A 25883-nucleotide genomic window follows, 5' to 3' on the forward strand; every position below is an offset into this window, starting at 1 on the left:
AAAGACCAAACATAAGTGGTTAAAAGTGAAAAAAATTGCAGAGTTGGTTAAGATATAACTCTCAACATGCTTGCAGCTCAAATTGCTAAAAAATTGGTTCTGCAAAGTATTGGGACAATGGGGCTTAATACAGATGTCAGCCATGCTGTTCCAGTTTTTATTTATCAGCATTTTTAAAACTATGCACCGTTGGTCTACCACATAAAATATAATAAAATATATTTGTGGGTTTCACATGACAGAGTGTTAAAATGTTCAAAGAGTATAAATACTTTGACAGTACACTGTATTTTGCTGTTAAAACACATGGAGTTTCAAAATGCAGCTGCTGCTTAAAACATGTTTTGTGTTCTATTAAATCAAAGTTCACTGATGTAGTTGAACTTCAGGTTCCTGCTCTGCAAATTCCTTAAAAATAGTCAGCTTCCCAAAGTATGTGTACATACCTGCCACTCTCCCTCCTCAGTACCAGATCCTTAACTGGTAAATAAATAGAAGAGGAAGTGCGAAAATCTGAGACTGGGAATTTCTCCAAATCAAACACCCACTCATGACCTGCTCTCCAATGCAGCTTTTCCATCATCTGTCGGTAACCGTCCCTCTCTGCACTCATCAACCAAAACCAGCTGCTAATCTTCTCTGCGCTTAGTCTGCCAAAAGGTAGCAGGAGAAAAGGCGGTGCTCTTGTGTCAAGCAGCGCTGATGTTTGTTACTTAGTGTTTGAATGTGAGGTCACCTTTTTGATGGAAGCCGCTGCTTCCTCACAAATTTCACCCACATTCGTTGTCACAGATTATACTGTGCTGGCACCTTCTAAACTCCCTGGTTTGCAAAAGAAAACCTAACCAAGTGCAAGGAGAATATCATGACATGATATAGGCTCAAAATGGAAGCATTACCAATTCTTTTGCCTTCTTCGCTTAAGATGCTAGCAGAAGCACAACTCTTAACTACGTGTGTTTTGAGGACAGGCGAATCGTCTGATTTGAGGACAGAAAACAATGAAAGGATGCAGGCAGATGCTGCTGCATTGCAGGGGAAGTGGTGACAGATATCCAACCTAAATATAATGTCCTAATTCTTTGATTTCAAAAAGTTTGGACACATGTTGCTCTTCACTGATCTATATTAGGAATCAGCTGCATTAGCTAAAGGATGTTAAAAAAAAACTTTAAAAGCTGACGCTTCACTGACACCAAGAAGTCTTTTTTTTCCTATGTTAACTTTGAAGTTAAGTGTTTGGGTAGGCGTCTAACTCCCCAGGCATCGACTGAAATAATTGAATCTACCTATGTAGGTTAAAGGGTAACTTTGATAACCAATCTGACATAATATGTAAGTAATTATGTTAGCAATCCTGGTGATTATCCAGCATCAAGATTATTGGAAAAAATGATAGCCCCAGATCATATTTTGTGTTAATATTTCCCGCAGGAGGGCTTTATGCAGTAGTCAGAGCTGCCTGTTACCTTTACAGAGGCAATGATTAAGTGAGACTAAGAAGAAAGTGAAAAAGAGCAGAGACCAGTGGGGATAGATACCCATTATTAGAGCTCTCCTCTAACAGAGAATAATGAGGCTAGCTGCATTTTCTAGGCCACAGAGATGGAGCCTATAGAGCCTCATTGCATGAGGCCAGGAAATAAGAGTGCTGCAGACTTATCAGGTTTAACTGTTGTAATGTGGACCAACTTCTACTGTAAATCTGTTATCTGTCAATGCATGAATAAAAACATAAAACGTGTGCCTTGCAAATGTTTGTCTTGACTGAAAGCAGCCTTCATGAACCCCTTTGCAAACTTTTTTGCATGTCTGCTTCTAGCTTTTACTCCATGAGGATTGTCGTTTTCTTGTCCTATAAGTTCTTTGATAACCTTTTGCCGTCTTCTTCTCTTCAGCCAGAGAACCTGCTCCTCGCAAGCAAGTGTAAGAATGCTGCAGTGAAGCTTGCAGACTTTGGCCTGGCCATCGAGGTGCAGGGGGATCAGCAGGCCTGGTTTGGTAGGTATCCCAGAAGCAACGGCAGTAAATCTGGGGTACATTTTATTCAATTGACCTAATAAACTACTCTGTCATTGTGTTTCGTCCCCCATATGGAGGCAACTTAAACATTTTATGAGCTAAACACAATAAAGAGTACAGCTTGGATAACAAAATTTTTGTTGCACTTTTTTTTTGTCTTCCTAAATTTGTGTTCTTTATAAAGTTGTGATTATAATATTGACTTTTGTAGAGAAGGAAGTTACGATTTTAGGTTTTAGGTTTTGTGTAGCCAACCATTTTTCATTTGTTGTAGACTGCAATGAGAAAAATATATTTTCATAAGTAAAGTTTTCTGCCAGTCGAACTAGTAGTTTTTCATCAATAGTAAGAAATTATTTACTTAAAACAAGCTAATATTTCTTGTTGAAAAGTTACTTGTAAGTTACTTTTGTCCTATTTCAAGTGTACTAAGAGGTTTGCACTAGAAACTAGACCAAAAATACTTAGTAGGATTTTGTGTATTTGCAGTAAAATTGACTGAAGGAGTTAGTATTTGTTAGACAAATAGGTCACAGTGTATGACTGAGAATTTCCAGCAGTTCAAGGCTAAAATACTGACTATTTTGTTGGTTTCTCTGCACAATCTCTTGCCTTGCTAATCAATAGTGGATGTGTTTTTTTTGCTGCAGGGTTTGCAGGAACACCAGGATACCTGTCCCCCGAGGTATTGAGGAAGGAGGCATATGGCAAACCTGTGGACATCTGGGCCTGCGGTGAGTTGTAGAGAAACACACTCGTTTAAACACAACATCCATATGGTATTTCCTAAGTGATCACACACAAAACAGCGGAAGGTTGAGTTGATGATGTGTGTGTTTTTGTTTTGTCGGTGTGTATGTTTTCTTGTGTGTGTTTGTGACTCAGGGGTGATTCTCTACATCCTGCTGGTGGGTTACCCTCCTTTCTGGGACGAGGACCAGCACAAGCTGTACCAGCAGATCAAGGCTGGGGCTTATGATGTGAGTCTCCGCTCTTTTTCCCTTCTCCTCCTTCCATCGTGATGCCCTCCCTGCTGCTCTCGCTGCCCCCGTTCCCTTTTGGCTGCTCTTACGTAACCGAGTCACCTCATTCATATTTCAGGGGGTGCAAGAGCTCAGGTTTCACCATGGATCACAGTAAACTTCATGCCAAATAAAGAGAGAGAAACTGACTGACTCTTTGGCAGTGATTCTGTCCTCATGGGGCACAGACCTTAGTGTTTATGCCTAAACACAACAGGACCTGATGGGTTGAGGGATTCTGAACAAATTGCTGGAGGCTCCGCTTGGACTGGCCTTTCAGTTTTAATAAACAATCCGACCAAAGAGAGCCGCTGTGGCTTATATGTAAAAATCATGTTTGCTGTGTTTCTAAAACATTAATAAAGTTGATAAAAGTAGTCCTCAACAGTTGTCAATATGTGCATTGATAATCTGTTCTGGGAAGAAATTTTCACTGCATGTTATTAATGATTTTAAGTTTGAAATTTTCCCAACTTTTTGCACTTTTGATTTTTTTTCTTTTCCTGTATTTTCTTTTCTTTTCTTTTATTTATTGCACTATGAAAATCTAACAAGCTTTTCAAAATGTGTCCTGAGCAGCCATGTTGGGTAGATGAGTACGGTCCTTGCAAAGCACAGGGGTGGGAACAGTGAGCAGTATGCATGAATTAATTGAAGCATTCAATCAAATACAGTCCGGCTCTTTAGAGAACTTCAGTCCTGCAGACAGAGAATGATATCTTCTTTTGAACATTTAATCATGGAAGGCTATTTTAGGGATGTTCTGCACTATATTTATCTTATGGAGACCAAAAATATGAAATTGATGTATTTAAAATTACTCTAATATAGGGTGTTTTATCAGATGTAAAAATCTTATTTAAAATACAAATCTGAAATCATGCTGCTTGTTTTAGCAAAAATTTACAAAATCTTTGTTCTTTAGATTTAAAGAAAAAATAAGACTTTTTAGAGGAGAGGAGTGAAGAGGAGTGTTTTATGTATGTTTATGTACAGTAATCTTAGTATTAAGTGTGAATAAATTGTTAACACTAAATGCAATATATTATACTTTGGATCAAATACATTAGAAGACCAAAGTACAGCTGACAATAACAATGCTATATAAAAGGGTTGAGATAAAATGTTTCAGAGAACATTAATATTATTATTATTATTATTAATAATATTATTAGGGATTTTCCACCAGTGACACATCAGTGCTAATCTCTAATCTGGGCCTGATTAGCACTGAGCCAATTTCCAACTGGCCATTACATCATCACATAACTGAAAATGCCTTTTTTAGTAAAATCTCTAAAACTTTCTCTGTTGTAAGCTAATTATGAAGAAGATCACTGTGCAGTGAGTGTTTTTATTCACTTTGCATTAGAAGCAAATATCTGTATTAAAAAACATACCTAATTTATAGTGGTTGTTTTAGACGTAATTTCTATTTTAACTCTACATTTGTAACATCATGTCTGACTGATTGTTAACCCTGTAAATACTTACTTTATTAATTTATTTGTAACCTGGAATGGTTTTAATCTGCATTTATAAATACCAGCTGGGAATATTTAACAAGAAAAAAAATCCAGTAATCTGCAGTCTTTGTTTATACCCACAGTTTAGAGCTGGATTTATAAATAAGTCATAAAAACCTGCGTTTATAAACTAGATTTAAAATAACATTTATAAATTGAGCTAAAAATATCAACTGTCAGTGTAAATCTATGCAGTGCACTGAGCTACAATCGCTACATGACAGGTGGTGTTAAAACAAACAGCCCTAGGCCTGGAGACAGTGCACTTGTGTTATTGCAAAACTAATCTGACTTTTAACATTGTTGAAGCGAGGTTTGTCTACATCTCTTCTTTTTTAGGTCATAAATCAAAAGTGAAACATTGTTTTGCGGTTTGGTTCATACAACCCCAGTGAAATCAGTTCTGGTGCCAAGAACTGGTGCCAAGATTAGACCAGTAAAAAAACTCGTCAGTATGAGCTGTTAAGTAGTTCTAAATTGAGTTTCATGTTAGATTTATGTGCGTTTGGACATCCATATTGCATCTTCTTGTATTTCACTAATGTCCTAAGTTGTACCTTTAAAAACTGTGCAGAGAAGTTTGACTCTATTCAAACATGAGCAACAACCAACATTTTTATTGTTGGATTATCAACTAATTTAATGATATATTGTTGTGTGTTCTAGTTTCCATCCCCAGAGTGGGATACAGTCACCCCAGAGGCGAAAAACCTGATCAACCAGATGCTTACAATCAATCCAGCCAAAAGGATCACTGCTCAGGAGGCTCTTAAGCACCCATGGGTCTGCGTAAGTGATCCCGTCTTTGCTATCTAACTAAATTCAAGCTTACAGATGACAACACTGAATGTTTTCATGTTTTTTGTTTATCATGTCCTCTGCTTTTCTTTCTCTTCAAAGCAACGATCCACTGTGGCATCTATGATGCACAGACAGGAGACTGTGGAGTGCCTGAAGAAATTTAATGCCAGGAGGAAACTCAAGGTTTGTTTGCATGCTTTTAGTCTCCAACATCTTACTCCTCTCCTCTAAAACGCTCTCATGTGAGCTGAAATGAAATCAATTTTCCTATTTTCCTTGTCTATATTTTTTAAGTCTTATTTGTAATTTCAGTATTTATGCCTGTATTTGTGAGAGCAGCACACATTGCTCTGAATATACAGTTAAGTAAATAATTATTTCCCTTAGATGATATATAATGAACACGATATATTTAAAGGGACCTATTATGCAAAGTTCATGTTTGGCACTTTTCATGCTACTTATTGGGTTTCTGCTGCTTTTATAAAACAGCGAAAATTTATTTTTGATAATAAATTAATGTTTTTTGGTGTCTGAAAAGTAATCCATTCCAAAAACCTCCCAAATGTAACATCACACTGTGCTGTTACCTAGCAACCCCAGACTTGCCCATCCCATCACCTAGCAACCCAAGTGGAGCTCCGGCACGTTTGGTCAACTGGTTTTACAATGGCTGCTGGAAAAGACAAGTGTTTTGTTGTTGACTTACCATCCGGAAACCACTTGCTACATTCGATTTGGTTGTGCAGGAGGCTCCACTTCTGCTTTTCAAAGATATATGGATGTATATTTGCACATCTGTTTGCAGCCATTTTCACGTGCGAGTGTAAACTTTGAGTTCGGGGTTGTGGCCAGCAGCAGCTTATTTAGATTTGAAGTGACAAGAGATTATTATTATTATTCCTAGATGTCACTATCTAAGAAGAATTTTGTGCAAAATATTTATGCAAGTTATGACCTAACCTGTCATAACCTGTTCAAAGAAGGTTATGACAGGTCACCATGAGATAGACTTTATAGTTAAAATGAGGTAAAAAGAGCAAAGTTATGTTGCATCCAAAACTTTTCCTTTCATGCTGATTTATTGCTGACATTTTGTGTGGATATAACGGCTTAACCGTTGGAGCATGACACTGTTACCCTGCTGCTTTTGGCCTCTCTTGGCACGGCTCAAATACCAGCTCATAGGAAGCTGGAAACAGAAGAGCAGGTGGCTGCAGGCAAATGTTGCACCATTCAACCAACATGCCATCAGCTGCCACCAATTCTCTCTGGCTTTTCACACTCAAAATATAAACGGGCAATGAGATGATTAGAGTTAACAAAAAGCAAAATTGAATTATTTTAATATTAGAACATCAAGTAGGGCCACACAGGTATTCTAGAGGAATAATTGATTCTTTCTATTTGTTAGTCACAAACTACTGTAAATGTGACAATTGAAGTTTGAAATCGGCAAAGATGAAGAAAATGTGGTGTTGAATGGACTGCATCTAGTTAAACTTTAAAATGTGCCATTAACATTTGAGGCGCTCTCCTCTTTTAATGATACAAGTTTTATAAAACCCAAAAGACTTTAGCTGAACATGCAATAAAACTCTTTATTGAACTATTTTTACATCAAATGGAGTTGTGCATCACCATTTTGGCCTCTCACTGATGTTCTAATGTTAAATCAAGAATTAAAAAAAGTGTTGGTAGCTCCAGCTAAGAACTTTTTAAAATTTTTCCCTACGATTTCTCCAGTTTGGTTGAATCTTCAATTGCTGCCATATTAAGTAAGTTAGTTGCAAGTCAAGTAGATTTCACAATTCTCAAGAAAACAACAATACTTAAATTTTTAATTTCTTAACCTGATTCAGGAGTTGTTGTTTTTTAAATTCATCTTTGTTTTCAATTTTAATGAAGAAGTAAAAAGATCTGGACAATGGTTGATTAATGAACTGCAAAATGGATGTTGTTTTATATAAAGATGATTCTGATTAAAATGTTTTTTGTGCTTTCTTGCTCCTCTTAGGGGGCAATTCTTACAACCATGCTGGTTTCCCGAAATTTCTCAGGTAAGACCATTATGGGCTTTTAGTTTCTTTAACTATACCTCTAAAGTAAAAAAAGTCAATTCCCAGCTTTCAGTGTAACTAAGAAGTTTGTTGAGTTGCAAATCTGTTATGTTGTGATTAAAGCATGTCATCATTTTGGAAGAAAGCTAAAATGATGGCATGCACCTTTTGACACAGGTACCAACAAATCTCTTCTCTCCCTTAACCTAAGAATGTTAATTTGAAGTTTTTAGAGCATGTTATAAAAAGGCAAAATCACATTATCATTTCATCGCAGCTCAACTTCAGTGTTTTCTTTAACCATAACTGTTTATTTGATTTACTCAGCTATTTTTAAAACAACTGTGTTTCACAGATCCAGGATAGAGGTAAAAAGCTCAAAATGTTAAAGCAAAACTACTTGAGCTGTCCTGGTATCAACAGAAGTTTGCTCTGATTTGACAAGACGTCGCCAAAACGGGCACAAATTAACATCCACTGACACTCGAATTAGACTGAAACAGATCTGAAATATGAAAATGACCCACTATTACTTAAAAATAAGTATCTTTGAGCCTTCTTCCTACTTCTACACTGAAGAGTGTTGTGCTCCACTTACTGATCAGAAATAAAAGATTCTTAAATCAGTACAGAGATGGTCAATTTATCTCCAATGCTAGCTGGGAATTCTGGTCCAAATAACAATGACAAAGTATATTGGATTTAATTTTATACTTTTATAATAATATAAAGGGAACACTGAAATTGATTCGAAAGCTAAAGATGCATAATGTCTTTGTTGTTGTTTTTGTATGTCTGTATATCCCTGTAAAAATCCTAAACAGAATTTTGAACCTGCGGAGTAATAAAGTGAGACAGAATCAATATTTGCCTCTCACTGTCTTTAAAACCTCTAGTAGCTGATTTTTCTGTGTGATTGATCAGTTTTTAACTTTAGTTATTGATGAAAAACATTAAAAGTGACTCAGCAGTTCCTGTTAGTGGGACGTTTTCCACTTTGTTGTGGTCAGTGAAATAAAAAGTTGTAGAATTACAACGTAATACTGAATCTCAAACTGGGAGAAAACGTAACTTTTCAAAATAAAATCCTGCCTGGAGCGAATTGCCCTGGAACTTTTCTGATAACATTTGACCTTCATTTAGAATGAATCATTAAAGGTTTGTGTCAGTGTGAAATGTGTGTGTTCTGTGTGTGTTTATGTGCCTATGCTGACATGCTGCTTCAGTAAACATGACTCACAGTGGGCTTTCTGACTCTGTAAGCTGCACAGTTGGAAACTGTCTCAGGATCCACTTTGCAAGCACTCAGCCGACTCCCACAGCCACACACGCTCACGCTGACCCAGGTGTACAGCGCGGCTGTTTCACCTCACTCAAGCGCCTTTTCTCACTCTTTTTCATCTTCGTAGGTACTGGTACTCCATTATAAGTGTGAGTCCATCAGGTGGATGAGTCAGAGAATGAGAAAGAACTCTAAACGTTTTATTTAATAAAAAAGTATCTGAACCATCAGTGGAAGGGAGTTGCTGCCCAGTAAATCAAAGCAATGAGTACTTTTTGCATTTTTTCTTTTTTGCTGTATTTCAAGCATCTTTGATGAGTCATCCATTACACAAATAGTGCAGCTGGACAAACAGAGGCGGTGCTATTTATTTTTCACATGTTGATGTAACACTTTTTACCATAAAAAGTAAAAAAAATACATATTCAATTGTCCTCTTTTGAACTTGTAAAATAAAATACAGCCCACATTCGTGCGTCAAATAATACTGGCAGTTTCTAAGGTCAGCAAGCACTAATACTGCCACATAAATATTAACACTGGCTAAAAATGGCGTCATTACCATTATCATCATACTAACATTAAGGCTTTTACTGAGAAAACATGCAGTAGAGTGTTAAGCTTCAAACAGACAAAAGATTTGTGTCTCTCTCCCTGACATTTTTCTCTCCCAAACCTCCAAATATTGTTTCTGGTCACACAATCTCAGTCAGAAGTTAACATTCGCTCATTATGAGCATGAATGCCAGCTGCATTTTAGGATTTTAATCATTTATTTTAGTCTTTTCATTTCCAGGATGGAGTGATTGTATTATACACAAGAGTAACATGTAAAAAAATAAAGTGTTTGTTTGTGGCTCTAATCCACATAATGTCAAAATTATACAGTTTCACATCCGTTCATTGAAATATATGAATTTGAGATAAAACATTGCTGCACTGCAAAACCACAAAATCTTACCAAGTATTTTTGGTTTAGTTTCTAGTGTAAATATCTGAATGTACTTGAAATAAGACAAAACTAACAAGTAACTTTTCAGCGAGATACAGTACATGAGCTTTTTTAAATTCAATTTCTCAATATCGATGAAAAAGTACTACTTCCATTAGCAGATTACTTTACTTATAACAAAATATTGTTCCCAAGTGAAATAATCTGCCAATGAAACAAGTACTTTTTCATCAAAATTAAGGAATTATTAACTTTCTTGAGCCTCCATTTTCCCAATTACTTTGAAGAGGAGCCACATTTTTTAAATTCTTGTATTTAAATTGATTTTAATGTTTTGAAGCAACCCAGGAACCAAACCAAACAAGAAAGTGACACTTTTAAATTCTATGTTTGTATAAATGAGAGCTGAATTCATTTAAGTTATTTCTGTTGTTTTGTTTATATTTTGGATATTTAATATGTCTACCAGTTCCACTGTTAAATGTTCAGTGGAATGTAATTTTTATTGAACTTTGACAATGTGTTCTTCTATTATTATGCCATTACCTTTGTACTACTTGAAAATATTCTCAAAACAACAATATTATTGTTTATTGCAATAACTGCTGGGACAATTTATTGTCCAGCAAAATTTGTTATCATGCCAGGCCTGTATATGTATGTATAAATTCAAACTAGGTCACTCTTGTTTTTGAAAAGTAGTTTGACTTATAATTACTCCATCCTGGGAAAAGAATGATTGAGGTAAATTTTTAAAAGACTAAAATGAATGACATTCCTGCCAGTGATGACTTGATGTAAAATTCTCACCGGAACCGTAAATGGATCTCCACCAGTGAGCCCTTTCTGTCCTCCAACCCCTCCCCTCCACTCCCTGCTCACCGACTCACACTCATCAGTCTTGAATATCGTACCCATCATTCCCTCCTCCATCACCTCTTTGATCCCTTTCTCCCTTCTCCTTTCATGTCTAACTCTTTTTCTTCACGTGTTACTGGGTTTTTGGATTTTTAACAGTCGGCAGCAGGCAGACCACCGCGCCAGCCTCTGTGACTGCGGCCGCGGCAGCTGTGGCTGCAGCCGCCGGCACCACCGCAGGGCTGGTGGAACAAGGTAGCACGGTGGCGCACCCAGGGCATGCCACCCCACTCCCCTTCTGCTCCTTCTCTGTTCACTTGATTTATTTATTTCTTTTTTTTATCTTTGACCTCATTCTAAAACTTTCTCTAACTCTCATTTCATTTTGTTCCTTTTCTTCTCCCTGAGCATTGGAGTTCAGAGCATGATGGCTGACCACACTGCTAACTACATCTGTCATCGAATCATCAGATGCAGGACTAGCTTAGTTTTCATCCAATTATTTAGCCTAAATTGTGTTTTTCAGCTGATTCTGTTCATGCAAGTCAATGTTTTTAATGTTTAAATTTACTTTTTGACAAAAATATGGACTCTTGAGTTAAGTTTATACTTTTAAACACTTTGAATATTATATAAACATACAAAACTGTTTATATTGGGGCTGGGCAATAAACTGATTTTATTGGATGAATTAGATTTTTGATTTTGAAGATTTAGTTTTCCACCAATGCGCTTCTGTGGTTTCTATAGCCAAGGCGGCCATCTTGTTTGATTTGGACGTTCAGTTCAGGCCAACTCTGTGGCGTTTTTTAAATTATGAGAACAAAGTTAATGCATCACAAGAATACAGTTGTAGTAAATCAAGAATAAAGTTCTACAACAATAAAGTCGAAATAAAATGAGAATAATGTCTCAATATTAGAAAAATAAAGTTGAGCATCTTGTGAAGTTATAGTTTGGTGTAATTTTTACAGATAGGGAAACATTTAATCTTTCAATATATCAGCATTAATTTACTATCAGTAGCAGGACTTTGAAGTGTTTTGAAGAAGAAAAACACAAAGGTCGTTATATAATCTCTTAATAACTCCATCAAAGCTTTTTACTCATTAAAATGACTTTTAATCTTTAGTTTAGGATGTTCTTTATTCTGGTAATATTATAACATGACTATATTCTTTATTAGACTAACATTCTCGTTGGCTAGCCCCAATACTCTATCACAACTCATGGAAGGGATGGTTGAAATAAAAGCCACTTTTTAAAAGTATTTTCTGTCATTTGTAGTTATTTTTTAGAAAAGAAAGTAAGAAAAAAATAGATAAGGTATGAAAAAAATTGGAGATTTTATTTGTAAACATCCCCCAGCTCTAGTTTATATTTTCAGTTAAGTGATTTACCCACTAGACGCCATTACAAACATTTAATCTCTTTTGATATGTTAAATTAGTTTAATGTGTAACTTATTATTTAAGCTTTATGTGATTATTTTGCATCAGTTCTTTACAATAATATATAGCGGATGAAAGCTTAGCTATTACTGTCAGCGCTCATGTCACTTCCTGTCTGAGATCTGATGGTGTGGCTTCAGTGCCGATCACTGCTCTGTCATCACTCCATTTCATCCCGTCCTCTTCTCTCATACAGAGCATGGCCTTGCTCCAGTCAGACTGATGTTCTGTCCCTGTGTTTCCTCTCAATCTCTTCCTATCATCTCATGTGTCTCATCCCCTCGTTTTACATCCATTCTTTTGTCCCATCATCAAACATTTCTACCTCTCTGATTTTCATCTTCGTCCTTCACGCCATCGGGTTCGTCTCCATATTTTCATCAGGTTTCCATGTTCCCACCGTGTCACTCCCATCTCAGCTGTTCTCTTCACTCTTCTCTCCCTCTCTTCTCTTTTCTCTGTCGGACAATGACACTGGAAAGTTCACCCCCTGCAACGTTTAAAGGATGGAACTGCCCAAGAGCTGCCAGTGAATGCTGCATGGGGCACTGGACTGGTGCATGCGCTGCTGCACAAAAGGGATTTTTGGTGCATGATGAACACTGCAAATGATGCAAGACTGGGCATGCTCACATAGTCAAAAACGTTTAGGATGTTTGTTTATTGACCTCCGTTTGACCTTTTAATGGTGTCAACGGAGCTTTTAATACTTCTTAGCATCTTTTTTTATTGGCATGCCTACAGAGAAACTTTTCAGTCAGTGGAAATGTGATTACAACCTATTTTACTTTGATTAGCCTAAATATGATGAAGAAAGACCTCTGTAAGATGAAGCATGGTATGAACACAGTCTGGGACTTTAATGCTTCATAAACTCAAAGAAAGACCAAAACAACTTCCTTTGAGACTAAATTTCTGACCTTGTCAAATTCGCAGTTGTTTGTAATATGTCTGTCAAGGATTGTTGTTGAGACTGTCTGAACCAAAGACGATCTGTTGATTCTTTATCCGGTTCAGTTGGACCAATATAGGACTATAATACTGACCCAGTTCATGCTGATTGTTAATACTACAGAGCTTTGTGATGTTTTTTATACCCATTGATCTTTTCCACATTTTGTCACATTTCAAACATAGACTTTGATGGGATTTCATTAATTAAACAACACAAAGTTGTGGGTAATTGTGAAGTTGGATATCTTAAAGATGATCTCTTATGCTTCCTTGAACAGGTTAGGATAGGATTATGGACTATATAAAACACGTTTATATTTTTTGCACAAAATCATTATTATAGAATAAGATTTCAGTCTCCTCAGATCTGCTTGTTTTGAGCTTTCAAAATGGGCTGCTTTAGGGCCTTTGTCTCTTTAAATCCAAATAAGGTGCTGCTGGCCATGCCCCCCACCCCCAAACTCAACATTATACTCTCATGTGAAAATGGCTTCAAACAGATGCACAGTTATACACCTGTACATCTTTGAAAAGCAGCAATAGAGCCTCCTGCACAACTAACAAGAATGTAGCAAATGGCTTCTGGATGGTAAGACAAAAACAAAACACTTTTCCAGCAGCCATTGTACAGCACATGCAGCGGGAAAACCAGCTGACCAAATGTTCTCGGGCTCTGTTAGGGTTGCTAGGTAACGGCGTAGTGTCCGTCAGTTGTGACTTAAAAATTTGGGAGGTTTTAGTTTAAGCTCTTGGGCTGTGTTAAGAAACAGTTGAGACTCAAGTGGAAGTATACAAATGTGCAAGATGTGAATTGTATATAATAAGTGGTTTTCTGGGCTACAATTGTTTTTGTTTTCCCAGCTACGTTTTCTAGTTTTTAATCACAACGAACTCTTCATAAGGTGCATGTGTGATCATAGCTAAGTCTTCTGAGATATTCTTGGTTTTTACAATTAATCTTTGTAGATCACTCAGACCTTTCTAATGATGTACAGTAAAACTTGGATCTGTACCCAAGCTTGTTCTTGAAAAAACGTTTATTTTTTTTTTCTGTCTGAGCTGGTCTCTGTCGATGGAAACCACTTACACACACTGTAATAACTCTCCAACATGACAGCCTTGCTGTCAGCTAAGGAGATGTAAGTAGTGGCTGTGTCCTTGTTTCGGTGGTCCGCCGGGACCCCTCGGTCCTCTCCGTGTCCCTCAGCTTCCATGAGGTTCCACTCAAATATTTATAGTGATCTGCCTCACCAGCTTACTGAAGGCCCTGTTCTATTTTGTGCATCATACACACACATGCAGTCACCATGTAGCAGCTCAGTAAATGCTGTTTTAATGAGAGGGTACTCCAGGCAGTCTTGCACCTGAGTGCAGCTTGTTCCAGCCTGTTAATGTGAATCCATGCCCATCCTTGCTCTGTTCCTGCAGTGATGCATCGTGCTATTTTTGACGGATTCTTGTTCGTTTTGTTTTTAATCTGTTCTTCCTCTCTCTTCTCGCTTCATGTGTCATTTTTGGCAAGGTAAGGAGCGCCCCGTCCTCCCCTGTTTTCCCACTCCTCCAGTATCAAATGACCTCCGGTATTTTCTGATTTTTCAGGTTTCCTCAGAGCTCCCTCACTTTGCTCTGTGTCTAAAATTGTCTTTAATGTGCATCTCTAACGTCTGGATGCTCAGTGAGGATGCTTTCGCTCATCCCCCCCACTTTACCGTTTCTCTTGTCTCTCAAGTCCTCTCCTCTTAACAAACCACCAGAGATTAGGAGAGCATGAACTTGACTCTTTTCTGACCCCGTTTCTTCTCCTTCAGAAGCAGGCAGGGTTTGGGAACAGAGTGCATTCACTTTCTCCTCTATTTGGATAATATTGTGCTTACTTATCATTTCCCTTTGCCTTCTCCCCCCTTCTTTACTGCTGAATATGAAAATTTACATCAAGCATGAGGTGATCAGTGAGGCAGACATGAAAGCCAGGAAAAAAATGGGAAAGATTCTGCTTCCCTTTTATTGTTTTTTTTCTCTCTCTCTGTCTGTTTTTTTTTTTTTTAAATAAATTCTTGATTTAAAACTACTCAAACATATGCTTAAAGTCTAGTTCCATAAAAGAGCTTATTAAATCCAAATTTTTCTCTATATCTACTTTTGGAACATGTTTAGAGACAAAAAAAAAAAAAAAATCAGGGAGCAAGATGTTCAGAGAACGAGAGGAACGAGGGAGATGCAAAACGGGAGAAGGAAAAGAAGGGAAAACATGCCAGACTTCCAGAAATAGTGGTTTTACGTAACTGGCGGGATGCTGATGTGATTGCATCTGATTAGACTTGAAACTGCACTCAGCCACTTGAAAAGATTTCATCCATGGAAAGACCTGAGAGTGACACCTTAACCAGCAGGTCATGTTTTATTCATTTAAATGTACCAACAGGAACAGATTTCTCTCCTTTAGGTTATAGTGTACATATTTTACAAGGATGGTATGCCTGATATAGTGCAGCTAAGTTTATCTATGTACTTCTCTTTCACAATAACATGCTGACACATTTAAAAGAATCCAAATTTTAACTTTAATTAAATATTTAACGATTGCTTTAATATTCACTACAAAAAAACAGATTCTTGCCAAGTATTTTTGGTCTAATTTCAAGGACAAATATCTTAGTACACTTGAAATAAGACAAAACTATCTTACAAGTACAAGTCCAACATTTTTATTCATGTATTCAAAAATTCATCCTGTTTAAGCCAGTATCAAAAAACATTGAGATACTAGTACTTTTTAAATCAATAGTAAGGAATTATTGACTTAATACAATACGTGATATCTTGGCGGAAAGTTAGTTGTAAGTTAGTTTTGTCTCATTTCTAGTGCACTAAGATATTTGCATTAGAAACTAGACCAGAAATACTTGGTAAGATTCAGTGTTTTTGCAGTGTTCTGGCTCAACTCGCTCCACCAACGTGTCTTGCTTAGATTTTGAGCCCCTCTGGGGGAAACGTTAATTCAAAGCAGTCAGACTTCCTTCTATCTATTCTTGAACAGAACTACTTCGCAGACTGCTCATAGTTTCCACTAGCTGTTGCGAGGGATTGTTCGTCTTAATATTCATCAGAGAACCGAGTCTAAAGTATTATTCCCATCTCACCCCTTCCCTCTTTACCCTTAATTAGAAAGCAGACTGAAAACTAATCCTCCTTAAGGCCTCCACAGGCAGGGTTTATTGTTGGGTTTACATGGCCGCCGTGTGTGGTGGTCGCCATCTTTGTTTCAGCTTTCTTCTCGTCCCGAGGGGAACATTAGAGTCGAGGTACTTTTTATTTCACTGACAACAACATTATTATTATTTTTCTTATTCACCCCTAGAACAGCTCTCCAGCTTGAAAGTACACTTGAAATTCCAGTTACATTAACTTCTCATCCGTTTCCGTTTGAGTTATGGAACAAAAAGACTCATCAAAACCCCAGATGTATTCAGCTTTGCCAATAAAAGCACATTTTATGTGAAGTGCATGCTGTTTGGAAAGGAAGCAACATCAAGAAGAGTTGGACTTTTAAATGAGTCACTAACTTAAAATAGTGATGGAAATTGGAGGTAGGTGTGATTTCTTAACTGGAAGGTACCCCAAAATAGTTTTTCAATGTCTAACTATGGCTACAGCTGCTTATTTTTGCTTTATTAAAAACAATGATTGACTAGAAAGTTGAGCTGTACAATATTAGAAAAATGTGGCTCTATGATTAACCTACATTTTCCATTGTCTCTCCTCTGTGTTGTATCCTCTCTAAAATATCTAGGTCAGGTGTGAGCAGAAGTCCATCTACCTTATGAAATAGAAATCTATCTTTCATGACACATGCAGTATAATTGCCCAACAGAAACAGCACACTTTGATAACATTTCTCATTTAGAATATTTTGCAGCTCAACTACAAAGATCAAATGAGAACAATAAATCTTAAAAATGCTGCGAGTGTTGTCTTTGAAAAATTAATCAAAGCAAAATCATCTCAGAAATTCTGACTGTTTAACTGTTTTTTTATTTTTACATTCATCCCTGCAGCAGCCAAGACCTTGCTCAACAAAAAGGCAGATGTTAAGGTAAGACTTTATTGTCTCCCTCAGACGTTTAAGGCCTTCTTTCTCTTCTCTGTTTGTCCTTGTTAGAGTTGGTCTTTTCTTCCTCTTCGCTTTTTCGCTCTTGCTTATTTTCGTTTTTGTCAAAAACAGATGTATTGTCTTGGCTTGTTTTTTACTTGTGTGGATCCAAACGAGGGCTTGTGAGTTTTATATCAGGCAGTTTTAGATGCATTTTAATTTAAAAACAGCTCTTATCTGGATGCACATCTGCTCTGCATGTTGCTCCCATTAGTCCATCCTTCTGATTGCCCCTTCTTATTTTGAATCCTACCATTATCTGCGTCTTCATTATTGAATATAACCATCTGTTAGCCCTCCTCATTTCATCACTTCCTCTCCCTTTCGTTGCTTCCTTTTCCTCCTCACCCCATCTGGTCGTTAACCCCATGTTTCCGCTCATCCTTTAATGAAGATCTCTCGCCATCCCACGCTCACGGAGACACTACACAGTAACACATCCCACACACAGCTCCCATCAGCGCGTCTGCATGCATGGCGCCGAAGCATGGAACATACTGTTCAGCTATGCGTTATGTTGGAGTTTGCACAGGTGTGTGTTTGTCAATATGTCCGGTTTGCCTTTTAAAAAAACAGACACCCAGAAAGTGAAAATGTGGGTGTGAGCATGCCTGCACTTGGAGAGTGTGTAAACGTGGGTGTCGGTGTTAAGTGTGTGTGTTGGTGTGAGTGAACGCTCCCCTTCCTGCTCGTTCGGTTCAGCAGGGAATGTGACTCCGGTTCCAGGAATAGCTGCCAGTCTGGACCCTGGAAACTCAAACGACAGAAATAGACTCTTACTTCCAATGTGGCGCTCTCATCGCCTAGCAACAGGCTCCCCACACACTCGCCCCGAAGCATTTCTAAAGTCGTCCTCTTCATTTGCTAATGTCCCCGCTTTTCATCCTTTTTCTCCTCTCTTTGCCTCGATTCTCCTTCCTTCCTCCACATGTCCTCATGTTTTTGGGGCCTCCTCATTCGTTTTCCACTTTCCGTTTTTTGCCCCTGCTGGTTCATTAATGCATAATAGCACCTGATGTTTCTCAGCTGAAGCACCTGTCCAGCGCTTGCAGGTGGCCTGTCTTTGGCATTAGCTGCCCTTTAGCACCTTTAGCCTCCTCTGCTGCCAGAAATTTCAATTAAAGGTTTCACTGCAAAAATACAAAATCTTACCAAGTATTTTTGGTCTTGTTTCTGGTGCAAATATTTTACTATGCTGAATTAAGACAAGTAACCTTTTAGCAAGCAATATAAGCTTGTTTTAGGTCAACGATTTCTTAATATTGAACAAAAGGTAAACGACTAGCTCCATTTATAACATGGGAAAAATGTCATGTTATAATTGAAATAATTTGCCAGTGGAATCAATTTAAGAAATAATTTGCTTAAAGCAAGCTCCTATCTCTTGCTGAATCAGAAAGTTTTGTCTAATTTCAACTGTAAGATTTTGTATCTTTGCTGTGTATCTATATTTATTATGAAATAACCTAGAAATCTTAAGTTTCTATTGATTATAAATAATTTTCTATTCACTTGTTCAATTTTTGTAGTGCCATCTTGTTTCCTGTAGTTAGAAGAGAGGGTCGTTTTTTTTGTGTGCGTTTACCCCCCTGTTTCGCAAACTTCCTTCTCATGCAACTTTTCCCTGATGTCATTCCTTTCTTGCTTGCACCACCTTTCTTTAGCAAGAGCTTTCAAGTCAGACTTCTCTAAAGACGGCCTTCTTTTCATGATTTTTGCTCTTCATTTTGTGGACAGAAGTTGTGTTTTAATCTTCAGTCGTCATCATTGCTTGTTTTATTTTCTCCCAACCTCTTCTTTTTACCGATCATCTCCACATCCATCAATAAATCCATCTCATCAATTGCCTGAGGACAGAAACGCAAGTCCAGCTCGACTGTCCAGTACATGGTGAGCACGCTGATTACACATTTGAGCTGTCACTCCTTTTTTGGTCATGCTTTTCAACTGACTTTCTTTTGCTTTATTCATCTCTCCTTCACTTTCATTCTGTTTGATAGCCGGTGTCAGTACATTGCCAAATTACAAAGGTTTTATTTGAGTGTAATTTATGTTTTACACGCTGCTTCTGAGTTGCAACAGGAGCCACTTCTCTGAAATTCTTTTTTATCAACTGACCCAGTCAAGATGAGGCACAAAGTTTCAGAAGAAAAACGTTTAAAGACAATACTTGTTCTTATAATACAAGGATTATAAGGATTAGAGCAACTCAGAAGGTAAACAGATTGTATTAAATGGGAACTCTATCTGAAACTTGGACTTGGATCATGTTTAAGTCATGTGACTTGCACTCGTACCTTAGAGAGTGATAACTGGATTTGGGCTCAACTCCTAAAAACCTAAAACTTGACTCTAAATATCTAAGTGATTGACTCTCAAAAGTACATATGTTTATTACACTGAAAATGAGGTAAAAGAGAGAAAAAAAACTTGATTACAATTGTTCAATGATGTTCTGAAGAGAAGAAATTGTTTACTGTTTGTGGCTTCACCTAAAACAACATGCTTTGATTTCAGAAGCTGGAGCAATGCAATACATCTGATACATCTGATCAGAGACTGTCGTTTTGGTCATTAGAGGCTTGAAACCTGTGAACATAATTAATTTTCTCTAGCAAAATTAATTTAGCCTTTTGTGAGCTTTTTGTGAAATGACATGAAGAAGATATTGAGCCACTAACATGGTTCGATTGAAACGCTGATTTTGCTGGAGTTCATTGTCTTCCTCACAGATTGTTGCAATGATGGGGAATCATTTATCCGATGAAGATGGGCTTGGTTGATGCTATGTTTGTGTGAAAGGAGGAATTTGTTTGGGAATATTTGCATTTGAGTTTACTGCATGGGAAAGTTTGTTGTTTTAATGGCTGTTTTGTGTTTTATGTTTTTTTCTGCTTCTATGTGCTGGCCTGCTCTCTCCTTTCCTGTCCTGTGCCAGTTAACTGGTGTTTAAATGCCATATTACGGCAGATCACATTAACATATGAACCCACACACACACACACACACACACACACACACACACACACACACGCGCACACACACACACACACACACACACACTTCTCTTAATAATTTCAATCAGATATAAACCAGTGATATCCATACTTTTTACCTTGTGGCCAAAATTGTCAAGTTGAAAGTAACCAAATGCCACAAAATGTAAATGATTGTAGATCTAAAACATAAAATCCAGCAGATTTGCCTTATTTAATAAAACAAAGCAAACAAAAATGTCCAAATTATATCTGAAATGTGCATTGTTTTTTATTATCTTTGAATTTTTATGTGTATTTTCATCAATGCAAACAGGATATGTGTCGCTCATTCTTCAAAACCTATCCTTTTTTATTTTGTTTACTAGCATTTTCTAAAAGGGTGCAACAAAGTCTGAGTAAAAGCTACTGAATATTTGTGGTCCTGTTTACTATGAAATTTAACTAAATAAGTACCTTGTCATATTTTATTTCTCTGTATCTTTTTAGAAAGGCAGTCAACATTTAATTGTTAGATTTGTTTAACTACATCAACCTGCAACTTTGAGCTGCCATTTTTTGTAGTGTGGCTGCACAAAATCACTTTGAGGGCCACAAATGACCCCCGAGCCACACTTTGGACACCCGTGTTATAAACCACCTATGACTCAGCATAGCAAATTACAGAACTTGAGACTTGAAAGTGAAATTAAGTCTTTATTTAACCTCCAATGTTCTTTATTAACTGGCTCAGATTCAAGCTCGCCGAAACTTTACCCACTTTCTGAAATATTTCTTTCTCCTCCCTTTTAAAATTTTCACTCCTACTTCACACAATTCTTGGCATTAAGCAAACTCTGACCTCGCTTGACCTCGCACCGATGAGTAGGAACTGCTGAGATGGAACAGATTTGCATGGTTAAGATTTTATGTAATGGGAGCTGACTTTCTAAAAGTGACTCACTTTGATGATTCACTTCCACTCCCAGTATTCTGCTCCACTTAGCAATTTCAAGTTGATATTTTCTCCCAGCAGGATTAATGTAGATTTGATGCCAAACCTCTATGATCAGTGTGATCTAGAAAGAAAGTGTTTGCTCTTTGATGTGTGGCCTTCTAAACGGCATTTCATCAAAGCTTTAGGGAGAAAAGAAAGGAGGTTCAAGGCCAAAAAGCATTGTTGAATGGTTGCTATGTGTAACCCTTAACAGGGGGGCGTCACTGGTGACAGTGAGATGATGTCACCCTCTCATTATCATTAACCATACCAGTTTGTAGAAATAACATTTAAGATAATGTTCACTGTTTACCCCTGTAGCGGTCTTCTACTTTCTGGACTCCACACTGTATATGATATGCACCTATTTTTATCCTGCTATTCTTGTGAGGTCATTCACATATGATTATGTTCCATCTCTTTATATGGAGATTTTCATTACACATCTATTGAAAAAAAAGTATATGAAAAAAAAACATTTGCTAACGTGCATGTGCAGAACTCTGCAGTTTTATTGGGATTTGTGGTAAAAAAAACAACAACAACTTTAAAATAAACACATCTGTTGTTGCAGTAGCTTAAAAGATTTAGAGAAATCCAACATTTGGAGTTCATTTCTTCCAAATAGAAAACTCCTATAAACGAATTTTGTTTTAATCAAAATTACCAGCTCTACAATTGATGGCATCCCCAACAAATCCTAAAAGGTGAATATAACTGAAGCATATTTCAGATTATGCTACACTTTTTTAAATTGATCGTAGTGTTGAGGACATTTTTTTTAGTAATGTGTAACACAGATTCTCACTGTTCAAAACAGGAATGATACATGTTGTTTAATTGACACAAATGTGAGATTATGTCACAGAATAAAACATTAACTTATTTTAGGACTTTTTACTCATTTTTACCAGAAACACTAATAAACATGTATATGCATTGCAGTGTAGTTCTTTTTTTTCTACTAGTTTTGCTTTCAAAAAGCTAAAATGTCTTGTAATCTACTAAATATTATCTTGATCGTTTCCCAGGTGTTTTGAGGGTCTTTCAATATTTTTATTTTGACTTTTGCTGCTTTTTCCACTCAGTTTTAATAACTCATAACTCAACATTTACACTTGCATGGGAAAATGGGTGCAAACAGATGCGCAATTATATAACCGTGCATCTTTGAAAAGCAGAAGTGAAGCAAGAGCTGCTTCTCTGAAGAATTTACAAAAGTACAACTGACTTCTGTTGTGTTCTGGGGTTTTTTGAGGACTGTCTTGCAGATTTCTGCTGGTTTAGTTCAGCAGCATTTTAATGTACCAAAGGTTTACAGATTATCTTTATTTATGGATAAAATCATATGGTCTAAACTTTTATCAAAATAAAAAGCACAAAGAGCAAACATGCTGTTTGATGAAAAAAGTTGAGTATAAAGAACAAATAATCCCTTCTCTCTATATATAAAGTCACATATTTATCTGAAAAGGAGTGAAAAAGAAGCATCTTGGAAGGAACCTCAGAAAATGTGGAACAAATATTGACTTTAGAAAGTCTGTCTCCTTGGGAGCAAAATGAACAATTGAAGGATGATTCAAGACTTCTGCCCAAAAAATGACTTCACACTGGTACAGTGAGCAATCACACACACACACACACCTGCATGGACACCCCCTCTTGCTGTTGTTAACACTCTTGTTGTGTCTCCTCCCTTTTCCTCTCCTTTCCTGCACAGCCTCAGACAAACAGCACCAAAAACAGCATAGTCACCAGTCCCAAAGGAAACATCCCTTCACCTGCTCTGGTATTTACCTCCCAACTTCCCTTCACCTCAGTTGGGGTGTGTGTGTGTTTGTGTGTTTGTGCCTTAAAGCCCTCTGTCTTCTCCCCACTGCTCCCTGTTTGTGTTTACTTCTGTGTGCATCCGTCAGTTGAAGGTAATCATCGGCTGGTTAGGTTTTAAATCAGCAGGTAGTGTCAGGAGACATTTCCCTGTGGCAGCTGGGGATGCTGTGTGACTTGCATTCAGATTTGTTTTGTGCCGCTGTGGCATTTTGCCCGTCTGTGTAAGTTTTCCAAAAATGACTGGACACTGACAGCCTGCAGGGACTTCCAGTGTGTGTTTACTGTAGCAAAATTATCTAAAGGTACACAAACCTCGGTCAAATAACATCTCAATCAATCTTTTTTGTTTATGTTTCAAATCTGATGGATTGAGATGGAAGCTGCAACAAGAAGCTTCTTCAATTTTGTGTGTGTGCTTTTTGTCCTAAAGCTTATTATCAGCAGCTATTCTGTAAAGTTTTAACTTGGTACAAATCAGATTAGGATTTAGTCCCAATGGGGGGAATAAACAAATTAATAGCAAAATAAATATTTTATTGGCTAAAATGCAATTAGTGAATGCTTGGTCATGTGTTGCAAAGAATGCATCCATCCATCCATCCATCCATTGTCTGTTCACCCTTGTCCCTAATGGGGTCGGGAGGGTTGCTGGTGCCAATCTCCAGCTATGGTCCAGGCGGGAGGCGGGGTACGCCCTGGACAGGTCGCCAGTCCGTCGCAGGGCAACACAAAGACATACAGGACAAACAACCATTCACACACACACACACACCTAGGGAGAATTTAGATAGACCAATTAACCTAACAGTCATGTTTTTGGACTGTGGGAGGAAGCCGGAGTACCCGGAGAGAACCCACGCATACACAGGGAGAACCCCGGCCGGGAATCGAACCCAGGACCTTCTTGCTGCAAGGCAACAGTGCTACCAACTGCGCCACTGTGCAGCCCGCAAAGAATGCATCTGCAACAAAAAATGCTTCTAACAACACAATACAGTGATTATTTTTGCAATGGAAATAATAATTTACTAATAGCAAAGGTGCCTAATAAGATATTTTTAAAATAATTTTAGCCAGGTGAAACTATAACTATTCCACTTCTTTAATGGATAACATATATTTTATTATATCTTACATGCAAAATGTAAATATTTCGTGCAGTTTTGTTTTAATTACTTCTCTTAATAAGTTGTTCTTTAAGCAAATGGCATAGTTTTGACTCCATATGTTCCAGTTAACGATCAGTCGATTACTAAATTAGTTCAAGTCAAATCAAAGTTTAATTATATACCACATTTACAACAACTTTAGTTGACCAAAGCCTTCACAGCAATCATAACATCATATGTAGAAAAATTATGAATCAAGAAATAAAATTCAGTTTGGTAAAAATATTAAGACAGTTATAAAATTGGCAGAAAATAGCAAAGACATGATTTCAGCTGCAGTGATTTTCCAAAAACTCAAATTAGTGAAGTACTAATATCTACCTTCTGTTTTTTTAAGCTGGTGTTGAAGACCAGGAAAAATAGATGACTATTATTTCAATAATATTTTCAATTATTTCAGCATTAGTACAGTTTCTTCACCAGGTGAAAACAGAAAGTTTTGGAAAATATCTTTTGCCCTTCAGTTTTCTTCTGAAGCTGCAGAAAAATTCATTATTTCTGTTATAAATCCACATTGAAATTGGGGTTTTATTTTTTTTAATTCTACTTTTCTAAAAGTAGGTCCTGTATATTCTTTCAACTTGTGAAATACACTTGCCAGCTACTATATTCCCACTTATCCCCCGTAGACCACAGTTATAAATGGGTGGAAACGTAGCTTCAGATGCTGCTCTCATGAGCTCACCAACTGTGACATGTAACACAGCTGAGCATGTAATAATAATCTATAATATCTTCTACTCTGCTGAGTAAAAAGCAACACGTGCAGCCACACGAGCGTGTTTCTAAACCAGGCTGTGTGTTGCTCATGTGTGGCTGTGAAGCCCACTTATGCACTAAGCTCAGGCGTAGAGAGTTTAAGGGGAGAGTTACATTTAAGAGCTTAAGACTCTTGTAAAAAATAAATAAATTAAATGTTCACTGAAGCCTGTTTTGTAGAACAGACAGATTCTCTGATCCTTGAAAGGAACTGAGAGCGTTTGGAGGGCCAGAGGTTTGTTTTTTTCTGCCAGGGTCTCAAACTAGTTAGCGTTTCATCTTTTCCAATCAGGAGCAGACTGCTTTCACTTCCACAAACCTCTAATCATCTGATCTGGAAGCTGTAGAATCCGGTGGAGGAATTTGCAATACATATTTCAAAACAGTTCTGTCTTGTTTTTTAAACTGAATCAGTTTAATTGAACCTAAGTGAGGTCATTGGCACTTCTTTCCTTCCCTCCCTCCATCGGATCATACAATGGCATCAGCATTCCCAGTACACCCCAGGTACTTTGTTCTCACTCATCGTTGCCACCATCATCATCCGAGTTGCCATCACTGCTTGTTTCCCTAGGAGATAGTTGCCTAGGCGACACCCAGAGCATCACAGAAAGAGAAAGAGAGGAGAGAGACGAGTAATGATTGGTCATGAGAGAGGTGTCACTTCCCGCAGGGAGAGGAGTGCTGTAGAGGATATGGAGGGCTCTGATGGGTTCTGATTTACTGTATGTCGAGTGAAGAGTGAGAACAGCTGTAGAAAATGGAGGGAGGGAATAAAAAACCCGTTAAAGGGGTTGAGTCATGAGGAATCAGGGCCTGCAGAAATGAGAAGGAAATAGTGTTGGACTGCAAGTCACAAAAGTGAAGAAGTCAAGCTCTAACAATGCAGCATTTTCGTTTCAGGGGGAGCCTAATGTTTGTTACACAGAGATGTGCGACGTCTGAAACGGTGCATTGTTTTTGCAACACCGTACTCATTTTATTTATCAATTAATATATTGATTAATCTTTGTGCAAATTTTTCATTTAATCCTTTTTTATACAAGCTTACAAATACATTAAAAGATGCAAATAA

At 37.4% G+C, this 25883-nt stretch overlaps 1 protein-coding gene across 36 annotated transcripts in view; it reads left to right on the forward strand.

The window, feature by feature from the left end:
• The window catches only part of camk2b1 (calcium/calmodulin-dependent protein kinase (CaM kinase) II beta 1), an 84593-nt gene that overhangs the window by 32845 nt on the left and 25865 nt on the right, over positions 1-25883 (forward strand). For 6 of the 36 annotated variants that reach the window (XM_028034609.1, XM_028034608.1, XM_028034611.1 and 3 more), the window contains exons 7-16: positions 1899-2001; positions 2673-2756; positions 2908-3002; positions 5237-5359; positions 5471-5554; positions 7389-7431; positions 10683-10778; positions 16987-17021; positions 18936-18968; positions 22771-22839. In XM_028034609.1, coding sequence (XP_027890410.1) covers positions 1899-2001; positions 2673-2756; positions 2908-3002; positions 5237-5359; positions 5471-5554; positions 7389-7431; positions 10683-10778; positions 16987-17021; positions 18936-18968; positions 22771-22839 — 765 coding nt within the window. Of the gene's footprint in view, positions 1-1898; positions 2002-2672; positions 2757-2907; positions 3003-5236; positions 5360-5470; positions 5555-7388; positions 7432-10682; positions 10779-16983; positions 17022-18935; positions 18969-22770; positions 22840-25883 lie in introns of all 36 variants that reach the window. The other 30 variants (XM_028034619.1, XM_028034618.1, XM_028034622.1 and 27 more) reach the window with 11 other exon arrangements.

Source organism: Xiphophorus couchianus, chromosome 12, assembly GCF_001444195.1.
Source record: "Xiphophorus couchianus chromosome 12, X_couchianus-1.0, whole genome shotgun sequence".
Lineage (NCBI taxonomy): Eukaryota > Metazoa > Chordata > Actinopteri > Cyprinodontiformes > Poeciliidae > Xiphophorus > Xiphophorus couchianus.